Genomic DNA, 18,176 nt, shown 5'->3' on the forward strand with positions numbered 1-18,176 from the left:
CCTCCCCTCTTCTCACCCGGGTGACAATATAGCAGGGGTCTATAGATTTGTGAAGGGTTTCCCATGCGCTCTCTTGGCACCCAGGTGCGGACCGAGCCGTCCCAAAAGTCTGCTGGAAGCAGAGTCATGTATCAGTCGGCCATCGTCCTCCAGTTAGTGCCAGTGTAATAAATATATTACACTCGTACCAACCATTTCCGTCGTGACATGAATATCCCTATTTCCAGACAATTACACCGTCACAATAAATAAATAATAAATAAATAAATAAAAGAAAAAGACTAAAACATTTATTTTAATAAGTCCATTCAACAATTTGCATCCGTTTTACTGAAGTTAAATACAGTTATTATTTATGTAAATTATTTAGAGTGGGAAACGGGATACTTTTCCTGCTGAGTGATTTAATAATAAAGAACATTAAAATAATAAATAAACATATATAGACTTCTAAAAAAAATCAAGCTGTACATTTTTTTCTTGTTTTATTCTATTTCTTATGTATTTTTTTTATATAAAAAAGAAACATCTAAATTGACCAAATTTTGAGCAAGTTACGAATAAGATAATTACATTTGTAAAAAGTTTCACGTTAAATGTAAATGTGGGTGTCCAACTGTAACTTGCCAAATGTACTCAGTTAATGTGACTTAAGAGTACAATGCAGAAAGGGGCGAGAGACTGTCAATACAACACTGTTTTATACTGAGAGCGCCACCTACTGAGCGCCATCATGTTCTTGAAGTGTCGAGGATTTATTTTGGTGGAACAGTGCAGGAGGTTTTCACCGGAACATGTGAGTCAGCATTGTTTCGTCTGAAGAATGGATGGAAAATAAATAAAATACACATTTGAAATAATAAAAAAATCACAAAAGAATGCATTATTTGGGAAGGACATAAAGCACTACACTTTTATATATATACATATAAAGAGAGACACATGTATAAGCGACACATTTGCAATCCGCGTCAGACGACACAGATTGAAAGGAAAAGAGCACAAACATCAAAGGTCTTTTGTCAACACTTAAGAAAAGGATTTTTATTCATGATCATGAGGCGTAAAATGGCACTTTGCACTCTGTGCACCGATTTTAGAATCGAATATAACACTTGAATTATTATTGGTTGAATGAAGAACTTGGTGTTTAAAAACAAAACGGACACGAGGGGGCGCTGTTTGACCATCATGTCTGTAACTGAGGAATCATGAAGTCACATCCTCGCTGGAAACTGACTGAAGGAACACACCGAACAAACAAAAACAACTTTGGACTCACAAGGTTTGGAAACATCAGCAGAGGACACCATGTCCCCTGGTTTGACCCCACACACCGAGGGACGTGTCACCTCGGTGTTTGGTCGACGCTCCAGTTCGGCGCGAGGGAAGGAATAAGAACCTGTATCTGGCCGCGTCTTTCCTGAAGCAGGAGCCGCTTCCACCGTCCTCAGTGTTTGTGCTTGAACAAGGCCTCCACTGGAAAACACACAGCCAGGTGAGTTTCCCGACACAGGCGGGCGCCACCGGGGGGCGACAGACTCTTACTGGTGTAATCCTGCGGCGACATGGGGCTGTTCATGACGTCATTGAAGTGGCGGATCCAGTCCTGTTGGTCGGCCTCCGTCTCGCAGGTGAAGAGGAAGGAGCGCTCGGGCGTCATGATGGTGACCCCGTGCTGCCAGACGCTGTTGCAGCTGGTGCCGGGCGGCAGACCCGGGGCCACGCTGTAGCCGTGGTCCTTGTTGCCCAAAAACACTTCGCCTTTGGCGAAGGCGTCCTGCGAACACAGCAAGAAATCATGGAACCCATCCCAGCTCCCAAGGGTGAGAGGCGGGGTCTTTGAAGCTCACGTTACGTTTGACCTGACAGCGCCACCTACTGGTCCCTGAAAATGAGGCCGCAGGAAGCGTCACTACTCCATTTCAGCGCGTAAAGAGACATACGATTTGAAGTAAACAATAGGCTTGCTTTTGGTCTGTGGGAGGAAATCGGAGTACATCAATTCGCACCATTTATCGTGAACATCAGCCACAGCACTAAAACCTCTAAATCTTCACCTTTCAAGTGTAACTTTATTTTTCAGTACGTTTCATTTTTGTGTTTTACGCGGTGATTTTTATTGACCTTTTCTTCCATTTTTCTTTTTTCACACAATGAAGGATTTGCTTTTCCAATTTCCACACTCACTCCTGAGGACAATTGAGCAGTTCATCTGCAGCACTGTGACGTTACAGTCGGCTGGAAGCAAATGAGACGACAATTGTTTCTCATCCTCTGACGCCTCCTTTCATTTTTAATCATCTTTTTTTTATTTATTTATTTTTTTTTGTACTTTCAATTTAGCTTCTAGTGGTTTCAACATGTAATAATTCTCAATTTCTTTCTATTTTTTTCCTTTCTTGATTTTGTGCATTTTTAAAGGATCCTTAATTTTTAATCATTTTTTATACACATTTTTCATTTAATGTTTTGGTATTTAGTAAAGGAAAAAATGCTATATTGAGCAAATTCAGTTTTTCACACTTTAATTTACTGACACATCTGAAAAGTAAAAAAAATATAACTATATATTAAAAACACTTTTTGTGAGCCCCAGTGTATTATGTGGCCTGATTAAATAAAACATAAAATAAAAACACACACTACAAACAATAAGTGAAAAAATTCTTTGAAAAGCATTGTGTAACTGTTTTTTGTTTGCATTATTTATTTTCATTGTCATTGTTTACCAGAGACAATAATGTAATAAAATGAATAAATGAAATAATTGAAATAAATAAAATATAAAATGAATAAATATTGTATACAGTTTGGTATTTTTTTATTCACATAAGAAGTATTAAAAAGTGCTGATTCACTGAATATACTATTCAATATGAATTGATGCTTTAGATCAGGGCCCATGTATCACCACTAAATAAACTGCTTAGTAACGTGTGTTAGCAGCATCTTTGATGGCTGATAATTTACAGACTAAAGGAAGTATTTCATGAGTTTACACGCTATTTTTTTTTTTTAGTTTTTGTGAAGTAGTTGCGCTCGCCAGCCACTAGGGGCGCTGACACGCCGACTGGAAAAGTGAGTGAAGGCGCAGGTGAACAGATCAGCGAGGCCAGAGCACGTTGACCATGTGACACGGCAGTGACAGCTGGCTCCACCTGTCGTGCTCAGGTTACTTCAGCAGATCTGCAGCGGGCGGAGCGGAGACAAGCAGCACATGGGACCAGTCAAACGCAGCCATTAGCACAGTCATGTTAGCGTCTCGCGTCACCACATCTTTGGGGCCTGCACTTCCTGTTCCTTTCATCCGCGACACTCCTTTGTCTGAGTCCCTCTGGACCCTGCTCACCACAGTTGCACGTCTTCATTGAACTCTTGCATCAGAAACAAGGCTGAGCTGATCTTCCTCAGATAAGGGAGCAACCGTTCAGTCGGACGCCCCCTGGGGCTGCAGCACTCTTCCCCAGACTGGGCCTCATCTGGCTGCTCAAAGTACTGCAGTACTAGTAGCAATACTGAGTACAAGTCCACGGCTTCTGTGGCTTCCCACTTTCACTGAAGCCTTTCTGTCTGGCACTCTGTCCATCCCTCCATCTCTCCATCCCACTGTCCGTCCGTCCGATCAACTGTCTGTTTGTCCAGTCATCTGTCCATCCATCCAACTATTCGTCTGTCCATCCAACCATCCCACCTCCCTTCCTCCCTCCCTCCTTCCATTCATCAATGCCCCCCTCCCTTCATCCATCCATACCTTGCGGTAGGAACCTCCTCCATCATCCATTGCTCCCTCTCTCTCTCTGTCCGTCATCCTTCCCTCCCTCTTTCCAGCCATTTCCAACCCTTCCTCCCTCCATCCCTCTCACCTCCATCCATCCACTGCTCCCTCCATCCATCCATCCATCCCTCCCATCCCTGTCTCGCTCTATCCATCAACCTCTCCTTCTCTCCTTCCTTCTTTCTCTCTCACCCTCTCTTCATCCATCCACTGCTCCCTCCCTCCATCCCTCTCACCTCCATCCATCCACTGCTCCCTCCCTCCATCCCTCTCACCTCCATCCATCCATCCATCCATCCATCCATCCCTCCCCATCCCTGACTTGCTCTATCCATCAACCCCTCCTTCTCTCCTTCCTTCTTTCTCTCTCACCCTCTCACCATCCATCCACTGCTCCCTCCCTCCATCCGTCAATCCCTCATCCATCAATCCATCCCTCCCATCCCTGTCTCGCTCAATCCATCAACCCCTCATTGTCTCCTTCCTTCTTTCTCTCTCACCCTCTCTCCATCCATCCACTGCTCCCTCCCTCCATCCCTCTGACCTCCATCCATCCATCCATCCATCCCTCCCCATCCCTGTCTCGCTCTATCCATCAACCCCTCCTTCTCTCCTTCCTTCTTTCTCTCTCACCCTGTCACCATCCATCCACTGCTCCCTCCATCCATCCATCCCTCTATCCATGTCTCGCTCTATCCATCAACCCCTCATTCTCTCCTTCCTTCTTTCTCTCTCACCCTCTCTCCATCCATCCACTGCTCCCTCCCTCCATCCCTCTCACTACCATCCATCATCGCTCCTTCCATCATCCATCCTTACCACCCACACTCCATCCATCCATCCCTCACTTGCCACCATCATGAGCCCATCAACAAAGACCATGGAGTCTGCAATACATCACTCACTTCCATGGACCTTCTACATTCTAATCCAGGGTTGCAGAGGAGGTGACTCGAGGGTCACATCTGGCCTGCAGAGACTTTTTATCTGGCACGGCAGACCTCATTTAAATCCTCTAAACTATTCAGTTCAGCTCTAAAGTCGAGGAACCTACACATGACCTTGAGGCTTTCAACATGAGCAGGGAAGAGCGTGTCGGCTTTGGAGGTCACAGTCGGTTCGAAGGTCCATTAGGTGCCGAGCCATTCAACTTATTCTGAGAATCTAACACCACTTCGTGAAAGTATTGTCCAATGATGTTGCAAAAAACAAAAAAGCCAGCACTTTAACGCTTGTGTATCTGCAATGATCCCTCGTCTTCTCGCGTCACTTTCCTCAAGTCTGGTCTCATGTGGATTCGTTGTGAAGGACGCCGACTCGGTTGCACACGTGAATGATGAAGCAGTGACACTGAAAGTGTGTGTGTCGTACCAAAGGGTCTTTGAAGTACATCAGTCGCCGCTGGTCCAAAGTAAACCAGCGTTTCTTGAAGCCTTCAGTTTGCTGTGAACAAGGACAAAGACAAAGAGAGAAATCATGAGACATCATCCCTGAAAGTTGGTTATTTTTTCAATTATTTCTTTTGCAGGGAAACAGTTTTCTTTAAGGTAAAAGCGTGTTTCAGCGTGTGTGTCCGAATATTTCCTTCTACGAAGACACAGTATATTTGTATTTTTGCTTTTTTCCCCTTCAAAAATATGTCAATTTCATATTTCTGTTTTTGATCATTGATAATGTAAAAAAAAACACACAAAAAAAAGCTACAAATACCAGCCCCAGTGTATTATGTGGCCTCATTAAATAAAACATAATAAATAAATAAAATAAAAATATACACTCCAAACAATAAGTGAAAAATTATTTCTTAAAAAAATTGTAATAGAAAATGTGTAACTGTTTTTTGTTTGCATTTTTATTTTACTGCTATTGTTTGCCAGAAAAAATACATTAATAAAAAGGATAATTGAAATAAATAAATATAAAATAAATAAATTAATAATTTATACAGTTTTGGAATTTTTGATTTACATAATAAAAAGCATTTTCAAATTGACACACACACATATATGTTTTTAAATAAAAAAAAAAAATGTCGATTTAATTCACAATTATACAGATGTATGTCTTTCAATAAAAATATCAAACGGATAAACACATTTCAACACATGAGACCAGAGTGTGATCCCGTTCCCTCTGGTCACCTGAGCCAGAGCGTCTGCCACCTCAAGTGGTTGCGTTTAAAACAACAGCAGGTTCAGGTGCGCGGCCTCATCCAGCCAGAGCGTGAAAGAGCTAATGTTTGCGTTGCGTCACCATCCCGCTAGCTAGCCTTTGCTTCCTCATTCCGCTCAGCGATTCCCGCCACAGCCGCGTCCCGCTGGCGTGAGGGAAATGAATCATGACAAGCACTTATCAAAGCGTCGCCGCTACGCTGAATCAGGCCGTCTTTTCATCTCTGCGCCTGACAGACGCAGATTAAAGGCAGGCTGGCGACGGACTGGGGATCAGGTTGCTGCTCATTGTTGTCTGCCAACACCTCCGCCTGTCTGTGCGAGCCACAATTAGAGAGCAACACACCAAGATCGCTTCTTCGGCCGCTGAGATAACGGCCCTCATAATGCTGTCAGCACACTGTTGGTCAAGATTTCACAAGATGGCATCCAACTCAAGGCCCGGGGGCCAAATCTGGCCCGTGAGGGGATTTGAGTGGCCTGCGAGAGCCAGACAGGTTCAGCACAACTCAGTCCTAGTTCACAGCCTTGTGAGTCACTGAGGCTGACTTGATCATTGTTGTCAACCAAGTGGAAATTTCACAACACAGAATGATCAAGGCAGAAAGATGTGAATTTAACTTTTACACTAAACACAAATAACTCATGTAGATGTAGACTCTTAACAGTTAAGAAGGGCCACTATCAGACCAAAATGTCAAGTGGAAGATCAGCTAGAGAGCTGGAGGTTTGCCTTAGAAAGGAGAGGAATGAAGGTTAGCCACAGTAAGAAGGAATACATGTGTGTGAATGAGAGGGAGCCAAGTGGACAGGTGAAGTTACAGGATGCAGAGGTGAAGAAGCAGGTGCAGGCAGGATGGAATCATTGGAGAAAAGTGTCAGGTGTGATGTGTGACAAAAGGCTGTCGGCAAGGATGAAAGGGAAAGTGTCCAAAAGGGTGGTGAGGCCAGCAATGTTGTATGGTTTGGAAACAGTGGCACTGAGGAGAAGACAGGAGGCAGAGCTGGAGGTAGCAGAGATGAAGATGCTGAGCTTCTCTCTGGGAGTGAGCAGGATGATGATAGGATCAGAGGGACAGCACATGTGCTCAGGTGTTTAGGAGACCAAGTCAGAGAGGCTGGATGGAGATGGTTTGGACATGTACAGAGGAGAGAGAGAGAGAGAGCCAGGACATTGGTAGATGAAGATGTTGAGGTTGGAACTGCCAGGCAGAAGGTGGAGAGGAAGGCCACAGAGGAGATGGATGGAGGTGGTGAAGGAGGACATGAGGTTTGTAGGTTTGAGAGAAGAGGAAGCAGAGGACAGAGTGAGATGGAGGGAGATGAGCCGCACCTCTGAAGGGAGAAGCTGAAAGGTAAAGAAAGAAAGATTTAACTTTCTTCCTTGTCTGATGCAAAGGAATGCTGGGATGCTACTGCCCCCTGCTGTCCAAAAGTAGCTCACCTGAATGCTAAAAAATATATAATGTCTGTATTATAGAAAAGGCATTATAGAGGCTCCTAGGCAGAGCAAACTTCAACAACAGATAAACGAAAGAATGAAAACAGAACTTTTTCCAGTCGCTCGGGTGAATTCATGACATGGACCTGGGACGGATTGCGCCGAGCTTCCTGTCAATCAATCAGTCATATTTGTAGGACATGATAAAGCTATCAGCTCACGTTTAAAATGCTGCTTTTGATCATAAACCGCATTCCACAGAGCAGTGTAGAAGAGCTGCTTTTGTTGATGTTCGACAGCCCAGTTTTTGTTCCTAATCCAAACATAAACGTGTCTTTTTGAGTGGATTAGGAGTGTGACACACACGGCTTAAATTGATCTCCAAGCAGACGCCGCTGAATCCGTCTCAAAGCGCCTGTCAGCCGCCCGAACCGGCGGTGGGAAATCGAAATGAGGGACGTGCGCTGATGAGCAGGTTAATGCCGCCGAGGGGAGATAAGAGGCGTTTCCTATTCAAACTCCGGTTTAACAAAGGTGTGTCGAGAGGGAGGGAGGGAGGGAGGGGCAACACAGGAAAAGAAAAACCACTGGGCATTTCATATCAAAGGTTTTATCGAAACACCTGTGATATACTGTACTTTCTGCAATATTTCCTGAGTGACACTGGCCTCCTCCTTCTGTGGGACTGTTCATCCACGAAAGGCATTTGTTTTTGGCAGGTCCTTGACTAAAGAGCTGTTGGTTCTACTCACCCTTGGGCCTGTCTTTTCCATGTATCCTTCCTTCAGAAAGTTTCGGGTGAGTTTTGGTACGAGCTGGAAGTAAAGGAAAAAACGTTTCTTTACATTCAAATCTGTGAGCCGTCACGATAAAGTGATGAAGCTTCATGACGCTTCATTTTCAAAAACCCACTAAATCAGTTTCAAACTCCTTTCATGAAGCCTTGTATCATCTTTCAAACAAAAGTGCGTCTCTGAAAGTGAGGCTTCACAAAGCTTCCCCGACTCTCTGAAAGTGAGAATGGGTCGGGATCTATGGCGCATCGATGGTCTGTGCCTTGCTGATGTTCCTCACCTCGGCATCAGTGGCGCCAGGAAACGCCACCTTCATGTAGTGGAGCTGTACAGCACGGATGGAGTTGAACCAGTCGACGATCTCCTGAAGAAGACAGAGGAGATGACGTCACCTTTGAGCGCACTCCCTCCATCACGTCCCAGCAAGCGGAATTCAGAATCAACATGGCTTTGGAGCATCAATGTCATCATCCAGGTGGTTTCTTCATGGAACTATCACAGATGGTTTGAAGTGTTTTGAGATCCACTTTCAAAGGACATCAACTGAGTTCGTAATTCCATGAGGTCCACACATTCGGTCGTGCTATTGTAGCTAGGTTTTGGTGACAAACAGAGCAAACAGAGAAGCTACAGAGAATCCATGGCCTCCTGCAAAGCTCTGTGCTCCAGGATGAGAACATTATCTAGCCATGAATTCAAATGCAACATCTCAGGCAACAAGATCTCAGCAGTCCAACGATGCGAACTACAGCAACAGTTTCACAACCTTTGCGTTTTCGTGATAGACGAAGATGTTGCGGGTGCTGTAGTCTTTGAGGTAGGTGATCTGCAAGCCGTTGGGATTTCCCATCTTCTCTGGTTGGAAGGTGGCGTTGATGGTGTCCACCTTTATCACTGCCTTGGGCTCCTTGGCCTGCAGGAGAGAAGGGGACGTCAGCTAGGTGAGCGTGATTCTTCTGCTGCTGGAAAACAAGCACGCGAGCTGCGGAGGATTCCTGAAGACCGCAGTGAGCACGGCTCCCACGGTCTTGACTGACAAGAAGGAAACAGCATGTTGAGACACTTTGACTGAGAAGGCGGAGGAGGCGACTCTCAGGGGTTCCCTCCAGAGACCTCTCCCTTTAGAATACATGCTTCTTCACCGTTGACAACCTCCCCAACTCCTCTTAACTCACCTCAGAATTCCTCTCCTCTTTGAAGCCATCTTCCCTTTTACAGCGCCAACCTTCCACTCTACGGAACTCAACTTCCTGTTAGCACCGTCCCCTCTCAAAGAATCCACTCCTCTCTGAACTACCTCTGCACTTCTTCCTTCTCAACTCTCACTTCCTCTTAAGGCCCATTTATGCCCAACGTCACATAAGGGTCCAGATACGGACGGCACCTTCTGTCTGTGCTCATCGTTCATTCCCTCCACATCTCTGTACGTTTCCACAAAACTTACGAATACGGACCATACGGAGAAGTACCACCAGAAACCATGGGGGCCAGTGTTATGGTTACCACCCCATATGCAGCTCAAAAGAGACGCGAAGAAGACGGAAATTCTCCGTCCTCCATTCGCGATATATTTCCTATTCCTATTATATTTCCTCCTACAACGCTGCCTCTGTTTCCTTTTCTGTGCAATAGGGACATGATCAATGCTTCTTCCACCGTGGCCATGTTGGTTTTGAAGCTAGTTCTTGCCTTAATCTTTTGACTGTGGGCTGCTCCCCCTGGTGGATATATTGGTGAACAGCAATACCAACGTAAAGAACGCAAGGGAGCATGTGATCAGCGGCGGCAACATTCTTTGAAACACCAGATACAATTTTGTACGGGATCATACATGGGCCTGTAGCACCTTTACTTTGGGGCCCTCCACACCTCTTGGAACCCTCCTCCTTTCTGAGTATTTTTAGAGCCCACACTTCCTCTGAGGACCCTCAAGCCTTTACAATCCCCTCCGCTCCAACAACCCCACCACTATCATCTTCTTCCAACATTCTTGATCTTGAAATCTCCTTTCTCCCCTCAGACCTCCTTCCTCTTTGACCTCAGTACCGCCATATATTCATATCCTCCTCTCAGAACTGCTGTCCATTCAGCACCCACCACCAACCCTGAACAACCCCGACCCCCCTAACCAAACCCAGTGTATATGAGGGTCCAAACAGATGGATAAAAACTGTGCCTTTGATGGTGGAATACAGATGTTTGTGGGTGGCCAAAACAACATGACGGCCTCAGCGTTCGGGTCATAAATACCGTTTTAAAAAATCCACCACCAAAATAATCCCTGACTTGTTACGCAGTACACATTCAACTGACTAAGAATGAGTTGGATTCTGACCTGTGGATGATAAAAAGCCCTATACGGCCCAGGAGAGGCGACATGTTTTCTTACTCTCAAAGGCTTCATTGTCCGCCATACAGTAAGAGTCGCTTGTTTACCTCACTAATTGTGAGGCGAACAAACAACGGTGGAGGTTTCGGCGTCAGATGGAAAGCTTCTCCACTCCGGCTCAGGGATGTTCAGCAACTCACCAGCTGATCTGTCACAGTCCACAACACAACTCCCAGGCTCTTTGGAACACAAAGACTAGAAAGGTGCGTCCAACTTCCAGGCCGAACATAAAGGCAGGAAAGTTTTTAAAAAAAAAGTCTCTGGAGCTGTGGGTGAGTCGTCGCTGAATATTTCACAGACCTCAGGTCTCCTGTGAAATCCGCTGGCCTTAGAAACATAAAGCCCCGGAGCCTCAGCCAGTGACACTTCTTATTTATCGCCGCTGCGGCTGCGGGAGGGTGTTTTCATTTTATTGTCGGCTCCAGCCGACTCAGCGGGACCACTGTAAGGCTGTTGCTTCAGAGGCGAAACAATCCTGGAGAGGGCCACAATAACAACAAAAACCACAGCATCTGCTGAAATAACCATGTTTGGTGGGAGCGCAGGGTTCTTAAAGGTGTAGCCCCAGAGCTGGTTAAGTGTGACAGCCAGTCCCGGCGCTCTAATTGGTTTGAGTGCTGCAGAGCTTTGTGAATCAGTCACACTGACAAAGAGACAGATTGCTGGTTAAGCTTGTCTGAGCATGTGCGGAGGAGAAGGGGACGACCGGAACACGTGTTTGATTCCAGTGGAGTGGGAGCCGAGTGGGATCGGGTTGGATGAGCGGCGATGAGAGGATGTTCAGATTTGGCTGAAGTTATGAGGCGCGAAAGACGGTGTGGAGGTCAGTCATCCCTGGTTCGGGTGACGGTTGGTCTAGTAAAATCTAGAAAAGTGTTTTCTAACACCTGGTAGAGATCCAATTTGGGTGTGTGTGTCCCTGCTTTAGCTATACTTGTGAGGACCAACGCTTGGAGAAACAAAAGCATTTCATTTGTGCGGACATTTTTTTTTTCAATTTGAGGATGAGGACTTGGAATAAATTGGGTTAGAGTCAGGTTAAGAGTCCTGGTTAAGTTGCCATTTGTTTTGGATGTCCAGGGTGAGAGGCTGGGGAAAGGGAAGAGAGTGGCACATCTGCGAGCATGGAACACAGAAAACCCTTCCAGACAGACAGTAGAGGGAAACACAGGAGGACGCTATCTATTTTTTTACTTAGTTGATCTTTTGAAATCAGGAATATGACAACCAAAATAATTAACATTTACGGAAGATTGGACACAAAAAAAGTGCCAAAAAGTGGGCAGAGCTGTTTTTGCAGTCTAAAGGCCCATTAAAGGTTCCTTTATGCACGAAATTGTACCCATCAACAAATGATATTTCCGTCACTGATCACATGCTTCCATGCGTTCTTTACATTGGTATTGCTGTTCACCCATATATCCACCAGGGGGAGCAGCCCACAGTCAAAAGATTATGACATCAACAAACTACAAAACCAACATGGCGACTGTGGAAGAGTACTGATCATGTAGCTCTTGCACTAAAGAGGAAACAGAGGCAGCGCTGTAGGAGGCGGTGGTTGGTGAGGACGGTAAATACACTGCGACTGGAGGACAGAGAATTTTACGCCATTGTTATGTCTTCTTCGCGTCTCTTTTGAGCTACGTATCGCGTGGAAAACAGCAAGACTGGCCCCCACATGAAGGAATGAGAAACCAAAACAAAAACTCATCATAGCACAAGAGTTGACCATTGACAAAGCAGAATTAACCACTTACGTCATATTTTGTGAAATACTTTAAAGTCCCCTCCCGCTCCAAGAGGACGAACCGTCTGCTGAGGAACTGCCCGTTGTCCCGCCCCCTCTTCATCAACAATCCGTCTCTGACAGCTGACGGACATGGGAAGAAAGACAGCGTTTCTGAGAATATCGCAGCAATTGATAGAAAAAAAAAAACTTTGGGAATTCGCCACTCACCTTCCTCGTACGTGAAATCTGTGCCAGGCTGGGAAAACTCCTTCCGTTCATACTTGGCTCGTATCCACTGCTCCCTCAGAGCCCTGCAACACGAGTCATGTGATACTGCACGATTTACATATGTTATTTTTTCCCTCCAAAAAAAAAAAAAAAGATTTCTAACACCAAGTCTATCTGGGTTAAGGCTTCAAGCGACTTATCGACTATAATCCGATGCGTTCACACTTCTTCACCCTCTTTCCTAAACTTGCGTGAAGTCTTGGTTTCCAAAAGCTGTTTTCAGTGACTGAAAATGCTGTTTTCATGTGGCCTTAACACTAATACAACAGCTTCAGTAGATAATATTTGTGCAAAATAATTCAAGGGAAATGACTTTGTCAATGACGACCCAAAATACTGACTTCACATCAACCAGCAGAAAAGTAGGGTGGAGTGGTTTTCCGTCATGGAAGTGCAGCCACGTTCACAGAATGCAGCTTCACAGCTTCCATCCCAGCTGCAGAGCGACAGTCAAACGCGTGTCCTCTCTGTACGGAATTATCCTTTCAAAGTACCTGTTCGGCTGCATTTCACTGGCACCATTTGAGCGAGGAGCCGGGCGGAGGTTACTCACTGGCAGTCCTTGTGCGTCGGCTTGTAGTAGTACACCGGCACAGCCGCCTCGTACTTGCTCTTCATCAGCTCGTTGCCGTTCTCAGCCATGAACTGTGGAGACACATTTCAATAAGAGTTCAGGAGGAAGAAGAACTCGACTGGATCCTGGCCAAAATCCTGACAGAAACTATGCTCAAATGAAGGGATTGGATTCAAGCTGGACTCTCTCACACCCAACATCGGCAGCTTCTAGGTTTACATTGGTTTCCTATTCTTACAGGCTCCTGGTCGACAGTGCTCACACACCAGTGCAACAATATTTGACTCCTGCCTTGATTCAAAACAAACAGGTTTGAGTCTTGTTATTCACATCTTCATTTCCTTGTCTGTTTGGCATCATATCTGTGACGATCGCCAGCAGTTTCCCGCTTGAAGCTGATGCATTTCCTGCAGAGGAACCAGATGTCGAAACGTGTGATGCCACACCAGCGAGTCAAACAGCCACTTATCCAGAAAGGTTTGACTCCTGAAACATCAGGATCTATCACGTAGGAATCATTTAACTGTCGAAGATATCCAAAGTTCTGAGGCACGTCTGACACTGTTCCGTCTGTTCCGAATGTTGCGGACAGTGATAGAGAGAGGGCCGAGACAGTGTCGGAGGAGGACACCCTTGTACTGTCCTGGCATGAGACAGAGGGCGCGACCTCGGAGGAGAGTCATGGCGGCAACTCGGTGATGTCCAGAGTAGGCAGACCATAGTGCCGCGGGACTGAAAGAATAACGGATGTGTAAACCAAGTAGGGAGTTGGTGACCAGTGAGCGAGTGCAGAGCAGTGACTCACTCCAGAGGAGGTTTCTGTCCAAAGCGTAATGAGGCAGCACACGGCATCAGTGTAGTTGGCGCATGTCATGAGAACAATGTCCTGGGAAAAGGCTCCTTGGCCAGAAAGTCTGCGATGATCTTGTTGAGGAGCCAATTGTTTCTATTATTTATTTAATTTCTTGTACATGAGCCAGTGGTTAAACGTTGTCAGGACTGCTGTGAAACACTTTAAAGAACAGCATTCTAAGAAGTGCTATATAAACAAAGCCTTATTATTATTCTTTTTAATATTCACCTCTATATGTCGATGTAATTACTAACCAGTAGGTAATTACACATACTAGCCTTGATCACTTTCCTGAGTGTCTGTGGTGTGAAGCCTCTCATCTGCTGGCTCGGTGCCAGTGCCGCCACCATCGTGACGCTTCAAGACTTTATCAGCTGATTTGCTTGACAAACCAATCTCTCGACTCAAACTCCACTGGATTGGTGGCAATGAGCCACAAAGAAATGGGACTATGTCAGTGCCACGGCAGCGTGAAGACAGCGGCGCATGGTTTGGTGCGAGGGCTCCGACTGACCTGCATTTATCCAAGTTTTTCAGGCAAATGTCGATGTTTCACACCTATCATTTCAGGTTCTGACACCAAATCACTCAACAGATTAGAAGTCAATGAGCTGAAATGACCGCGAGCTAACTGCAAGATGTTTGAGGCCCCTGCTGAAGTGAACCAAAAGGTCCGGTCCAGATTGACACGCAACGTTTTCCTCTCCTTTCTTGTGCTGAGAATCATGAGTAACGCAGCTGACCTTTTCAAGGTGCGAGATGTCTGAGTCAAAACAAGATGTAAAGATGAAAGAGAAGCAAAGCGTCTTGACATTAAGCCGCCAGTGTCCGTGGCGACGTCAGCGCACCTGCACTTCGTGGTCCTCCCAGTGGGACAGGCTCAAGGACTTGACCTTGCTGACGTTGGGAATGTTGCGGTGGATTCCGGAGCATTCCAGACAGATGAAGACGCCCAAAGAGCTGGAGCCCCAGCCGGGATCTGAAGCATAGAATTATATTAGTGGTTCAACGTGCAGGAGTGATCCCACTGATGCACAAGACACGTGGCAGCTAGGATGAGAACAACAACAACAAACATGGAGGAATCCCTGAACCAAAGCAAACAAAAGCTTCTGTTTGCTTTTGTTCAGGGAGGTTTTTCTCTACACAGTGTCCAGGGTTTCCACCAATCTGAATGGACTTGACATTCTTATAACATTGAATTTCTTATACAAATATTTTCAACACATTAAAAGAGCTTCAGTTTAAATAAGGTGATATCAAAACTTGAATGTAGACACCATGGTGATTTATTGTGCTGTTGTGAAACTGATGCAAAATAAACAATATTTTGTTGTTTAAATGTATGTTTGGCTCCATCATTTGAGTCAGTCATATACCACATTCATTCATTGTATAAGCGAATCCCACCCCTACATTATACATAATAATAATGTGGAACATAAACTAAAGTGACGTTTCTAACATTAAATTAATAAAAAATCAATTCAGCATTGACCTATGGACTAGAGTGACATCTATGGAGGCGTCAAAACCTTCTTCACACACAGAGATGTGACTGTGAGAGTGAGAGTTCGAGGGCCGTGCAGACGCTGCTGAACCTCGGCCCTTGGTCTGCTGCCCTTCTTATCTCTAACATTCTGCCTGCATGACTTCATCGGTGGTTGGAATCAACAGTTATGATACAGCAACAGTCATACAGATGAGCAGACACTGAACAAGCAGAGCTCCACGACACAGGTAGGTGACGTCCCAGAAGAGGACCCCAGTTCACCTCGCACGCCCACCTTTATCCATGGCTCCTGGCTACTGCTCTTTATGGTTCATGATTCATCATCAAGTTAATGTGCGACTCATGGAGCAAAGAAGACCAGGAAACGACTGAGTCAAGTTCTCTTGAAAGCTTCAACTCTTCCTGTGGAGAACACTCACAGGAATTTGGAACATTTGCTCCAGAAGCCCGGACAGAAGGCGTGTGTGAGTCAAGCCGGGACTTGCTCAAGACCACTGCATTTTACGCACATGAGCTGCTCCACACACACACGCACACGCACACGCACACACACTCACACACAAACGGACTCCTGAGCCCCAAAAACCGACTTTTGAAAGAGAACTTTTATTCCTAAAATAAACATCAAAGGCGCTGCTTTGAATAGAGACTGAAATCCGGGTGGAGACGCGCAATGAAAGTGGGTCTTACCGGCAGCTCCGCAGTCTGCACAGGTGTCGTTGCCAGGTCTCTGCACCATCTCCCGCAGAGCTCGGGACATTTTACTGTCTTGCACTGGGTCGTGTTGAGGGCGGAGAGCGAGGGAGAGGCGGCTGTTCGCTCCGAGGCCGACGGAGAAGCGCGCGTCCTGTGGGGATCGGGCAAGTGCGCACAGGTAGTCGCGGACCTACGTGAGCGCGAGAGGCGCGCCGCTCCACATTCTTCGCCAGAGAACTCGGATCTAGCGCTGAAGTGTGACGTCAACGCCTCGCTTCGTGTGCGCTTCGGAAAGTCACAGGAGCGCGAGACACTATTTAGAGTAAAATAAAGTCCGCGAAATGGTCCCAGTGCTGTGTGTGCGCGAGCGAGCGAGCGAGCGAGCGCGTGTGTGTGGGTGGGTGAAACCCGAAACGAGGAAGTACATTTTTCCGCCCGATTGACTGCGCATGCAGACTGCGCATCTTTATTACTATTATTATTATTATTTGTCATATGTATATGTCAGTTTCCTTTCTAGTTCAAATAAAATATCTTTTCACCCAGGTCATTTGCTTTCATCTTGTTGGCTGGAAAAATAAAATAATAAAAGTAGCTCTAATTTTATTAGATACTCGTGTCTATAATTTCGTTTTTATCTTTTGATAAGTAACTGAGGACTCAAAATAAGTATTCTTGAACTAAAAACATGGGTCGCTCACAGCCTAACAGCATGTAAGGAAGACAGCTGACGCCTCTGCTCAGGTTCTGTCCATCAAAAAAGAGTGTTGAGGCTTGATATGCGAAGGGTCTGAGGGTCCAGGGAGAACGTGATGATTCCTTGAAGGACTTTCTTGCTCCTTCAATACTGTGGCAAGACAGGGGAGGCAGGAGCCGCGCCAGGACTGCAGTGAAGGAATGTGCCATCTCAGTGCGGGAGGCCCCATGAACGGAGGTCAGAGGTGTCCACAGAGGGCCAGGGGTCGCAGTGAGGAGTTGGTCAGCACAGTGTGTCAAATGTCGCCCCCCAGATGAGTCGGTCAGAAGTGACAGAGAGACTGTCGGCTCTGACTTGGCTCAAGAGCTGCATGGTGAACAGGTGAGTTACAGCCAAGTCTTCGCCTCACTTTCCATTGTCCCTCACCAGACAGAGCATTGTAGCAGGTTGGTCTGCTACATACCCCAAAGTATCCACACAAAGCCTAAAGGAGCATTTTTAATATTAAATATAAATGACTATAGATAGGAGGAAACCACTTCCTGTCCACTACATACCGCATGTGGGGCGCCAGAAAAAAAGTGCCCCCCCAGTCGTGACGGTGAAACGGTGTCCTTATTTTCAGAGCCCACTAGATGGCACCCTTGAGTTAAGCTTGAAGTGAAGAGTCATCGAAACGGCTGTTGAAATCCAAAGATTTCAGAGTGCCATCTAGTGGGCTCTAACAATAAGGACCATGTTTCGTGAAGCCTCATCACCACCCTTCAGCCACACAGCTTATCCAATCACAGACACGGTCACATGACACCAGAAACTCATCTGAAGGGCACTTTTCTGAGCACCACAAATTTTGTCAGTGACCCACTTCTGCTTCATTGCTGACACTGTTCTGACTGCTATGTTTGGTGGTTGTTATATTTAAGGGGCTTTTCACACTGCGGGTTCTGCCTGAGTTTGATACGCCCCCTGCTGTGCAGCCTCGCATCGATGCACCATTTTTTTCCTCCTCAGCAGGTGCCGCTCTGCGCAAAATAGCTGGTTTGTGACCCACAACGAAGCACGTCTAAAGGAAGACGTCATGATCCGCGCAACAACCTGTTTACCACCATCGAGTCGACCGCCTTATTTCTGGCAATTCTTCGTACTACGCATCGACGTCACCTCAGATATGAACTGATGACGGAGCAGAATGTGGCATTTCACAGCCAAAACTAAACATGAAAGAGTCTTGTCATGTTTATTTCACAAGG

General features: G+C 46.0%; 1 protein-coding gene across 1 annotated transcript; it reads right to left on the reverse strand.

Annotated features, from left to right (window-relative positions):
- Nucleotides 1–480: 480 nt before the first annotated feature.
- Nucleotides 481–16,595, reverse strand: zgc:92360 (uncharacterized protein LOC436988 homolog). Its single transcript, XM_053857918.1, has 11 exons — nucleotides 16,224–16,595; nucleotides 14,869–14,999; nucleotides 13,147–13,238; nucleotides 12,534–12,616; nucleotides 12,334–12,446; nucleotides 8,951–9,097; nucleotides 8,465–8,548; nucleotides 8,143–8,205; nucleotides 5,150–5,221; nucleotides 1,549–1,780; nucleotides 481–1,479 (listed from the first exon to the last, which is right to left on the reverse strand). The coding sequence occupies exons 1-11, from the start codon at nucleotides 16,291–16,293 to the stop codon at nucleotides 1,451–1,453; spliced, it is 1,116 nt and encodes a 371-aa protein (XP_053713893.1). The 5' UTR covers nucleotides 16,294–16,595; the 3' UTR covers nucleotides 481–1,450.
- Between the last annotated feature and the right edge of the window lie 1,581 nt (nucleotides 16,596–18,176).

Source organism: Synchiropus splendidus, chromosome 2 (genome assembly GCF_027744825.2).
Source record: "Synchiropus splendidus isolate RoL2022-P1 chromosome 2, RoL_Sspl_1.0, whole genome shotgun sequence".
NCBI lineage: Eukaryota > Metazoa > Chordata > Actinopteri > Syngnathiformes > Callionymidae > Synchiropus > Synchiropus splendidus.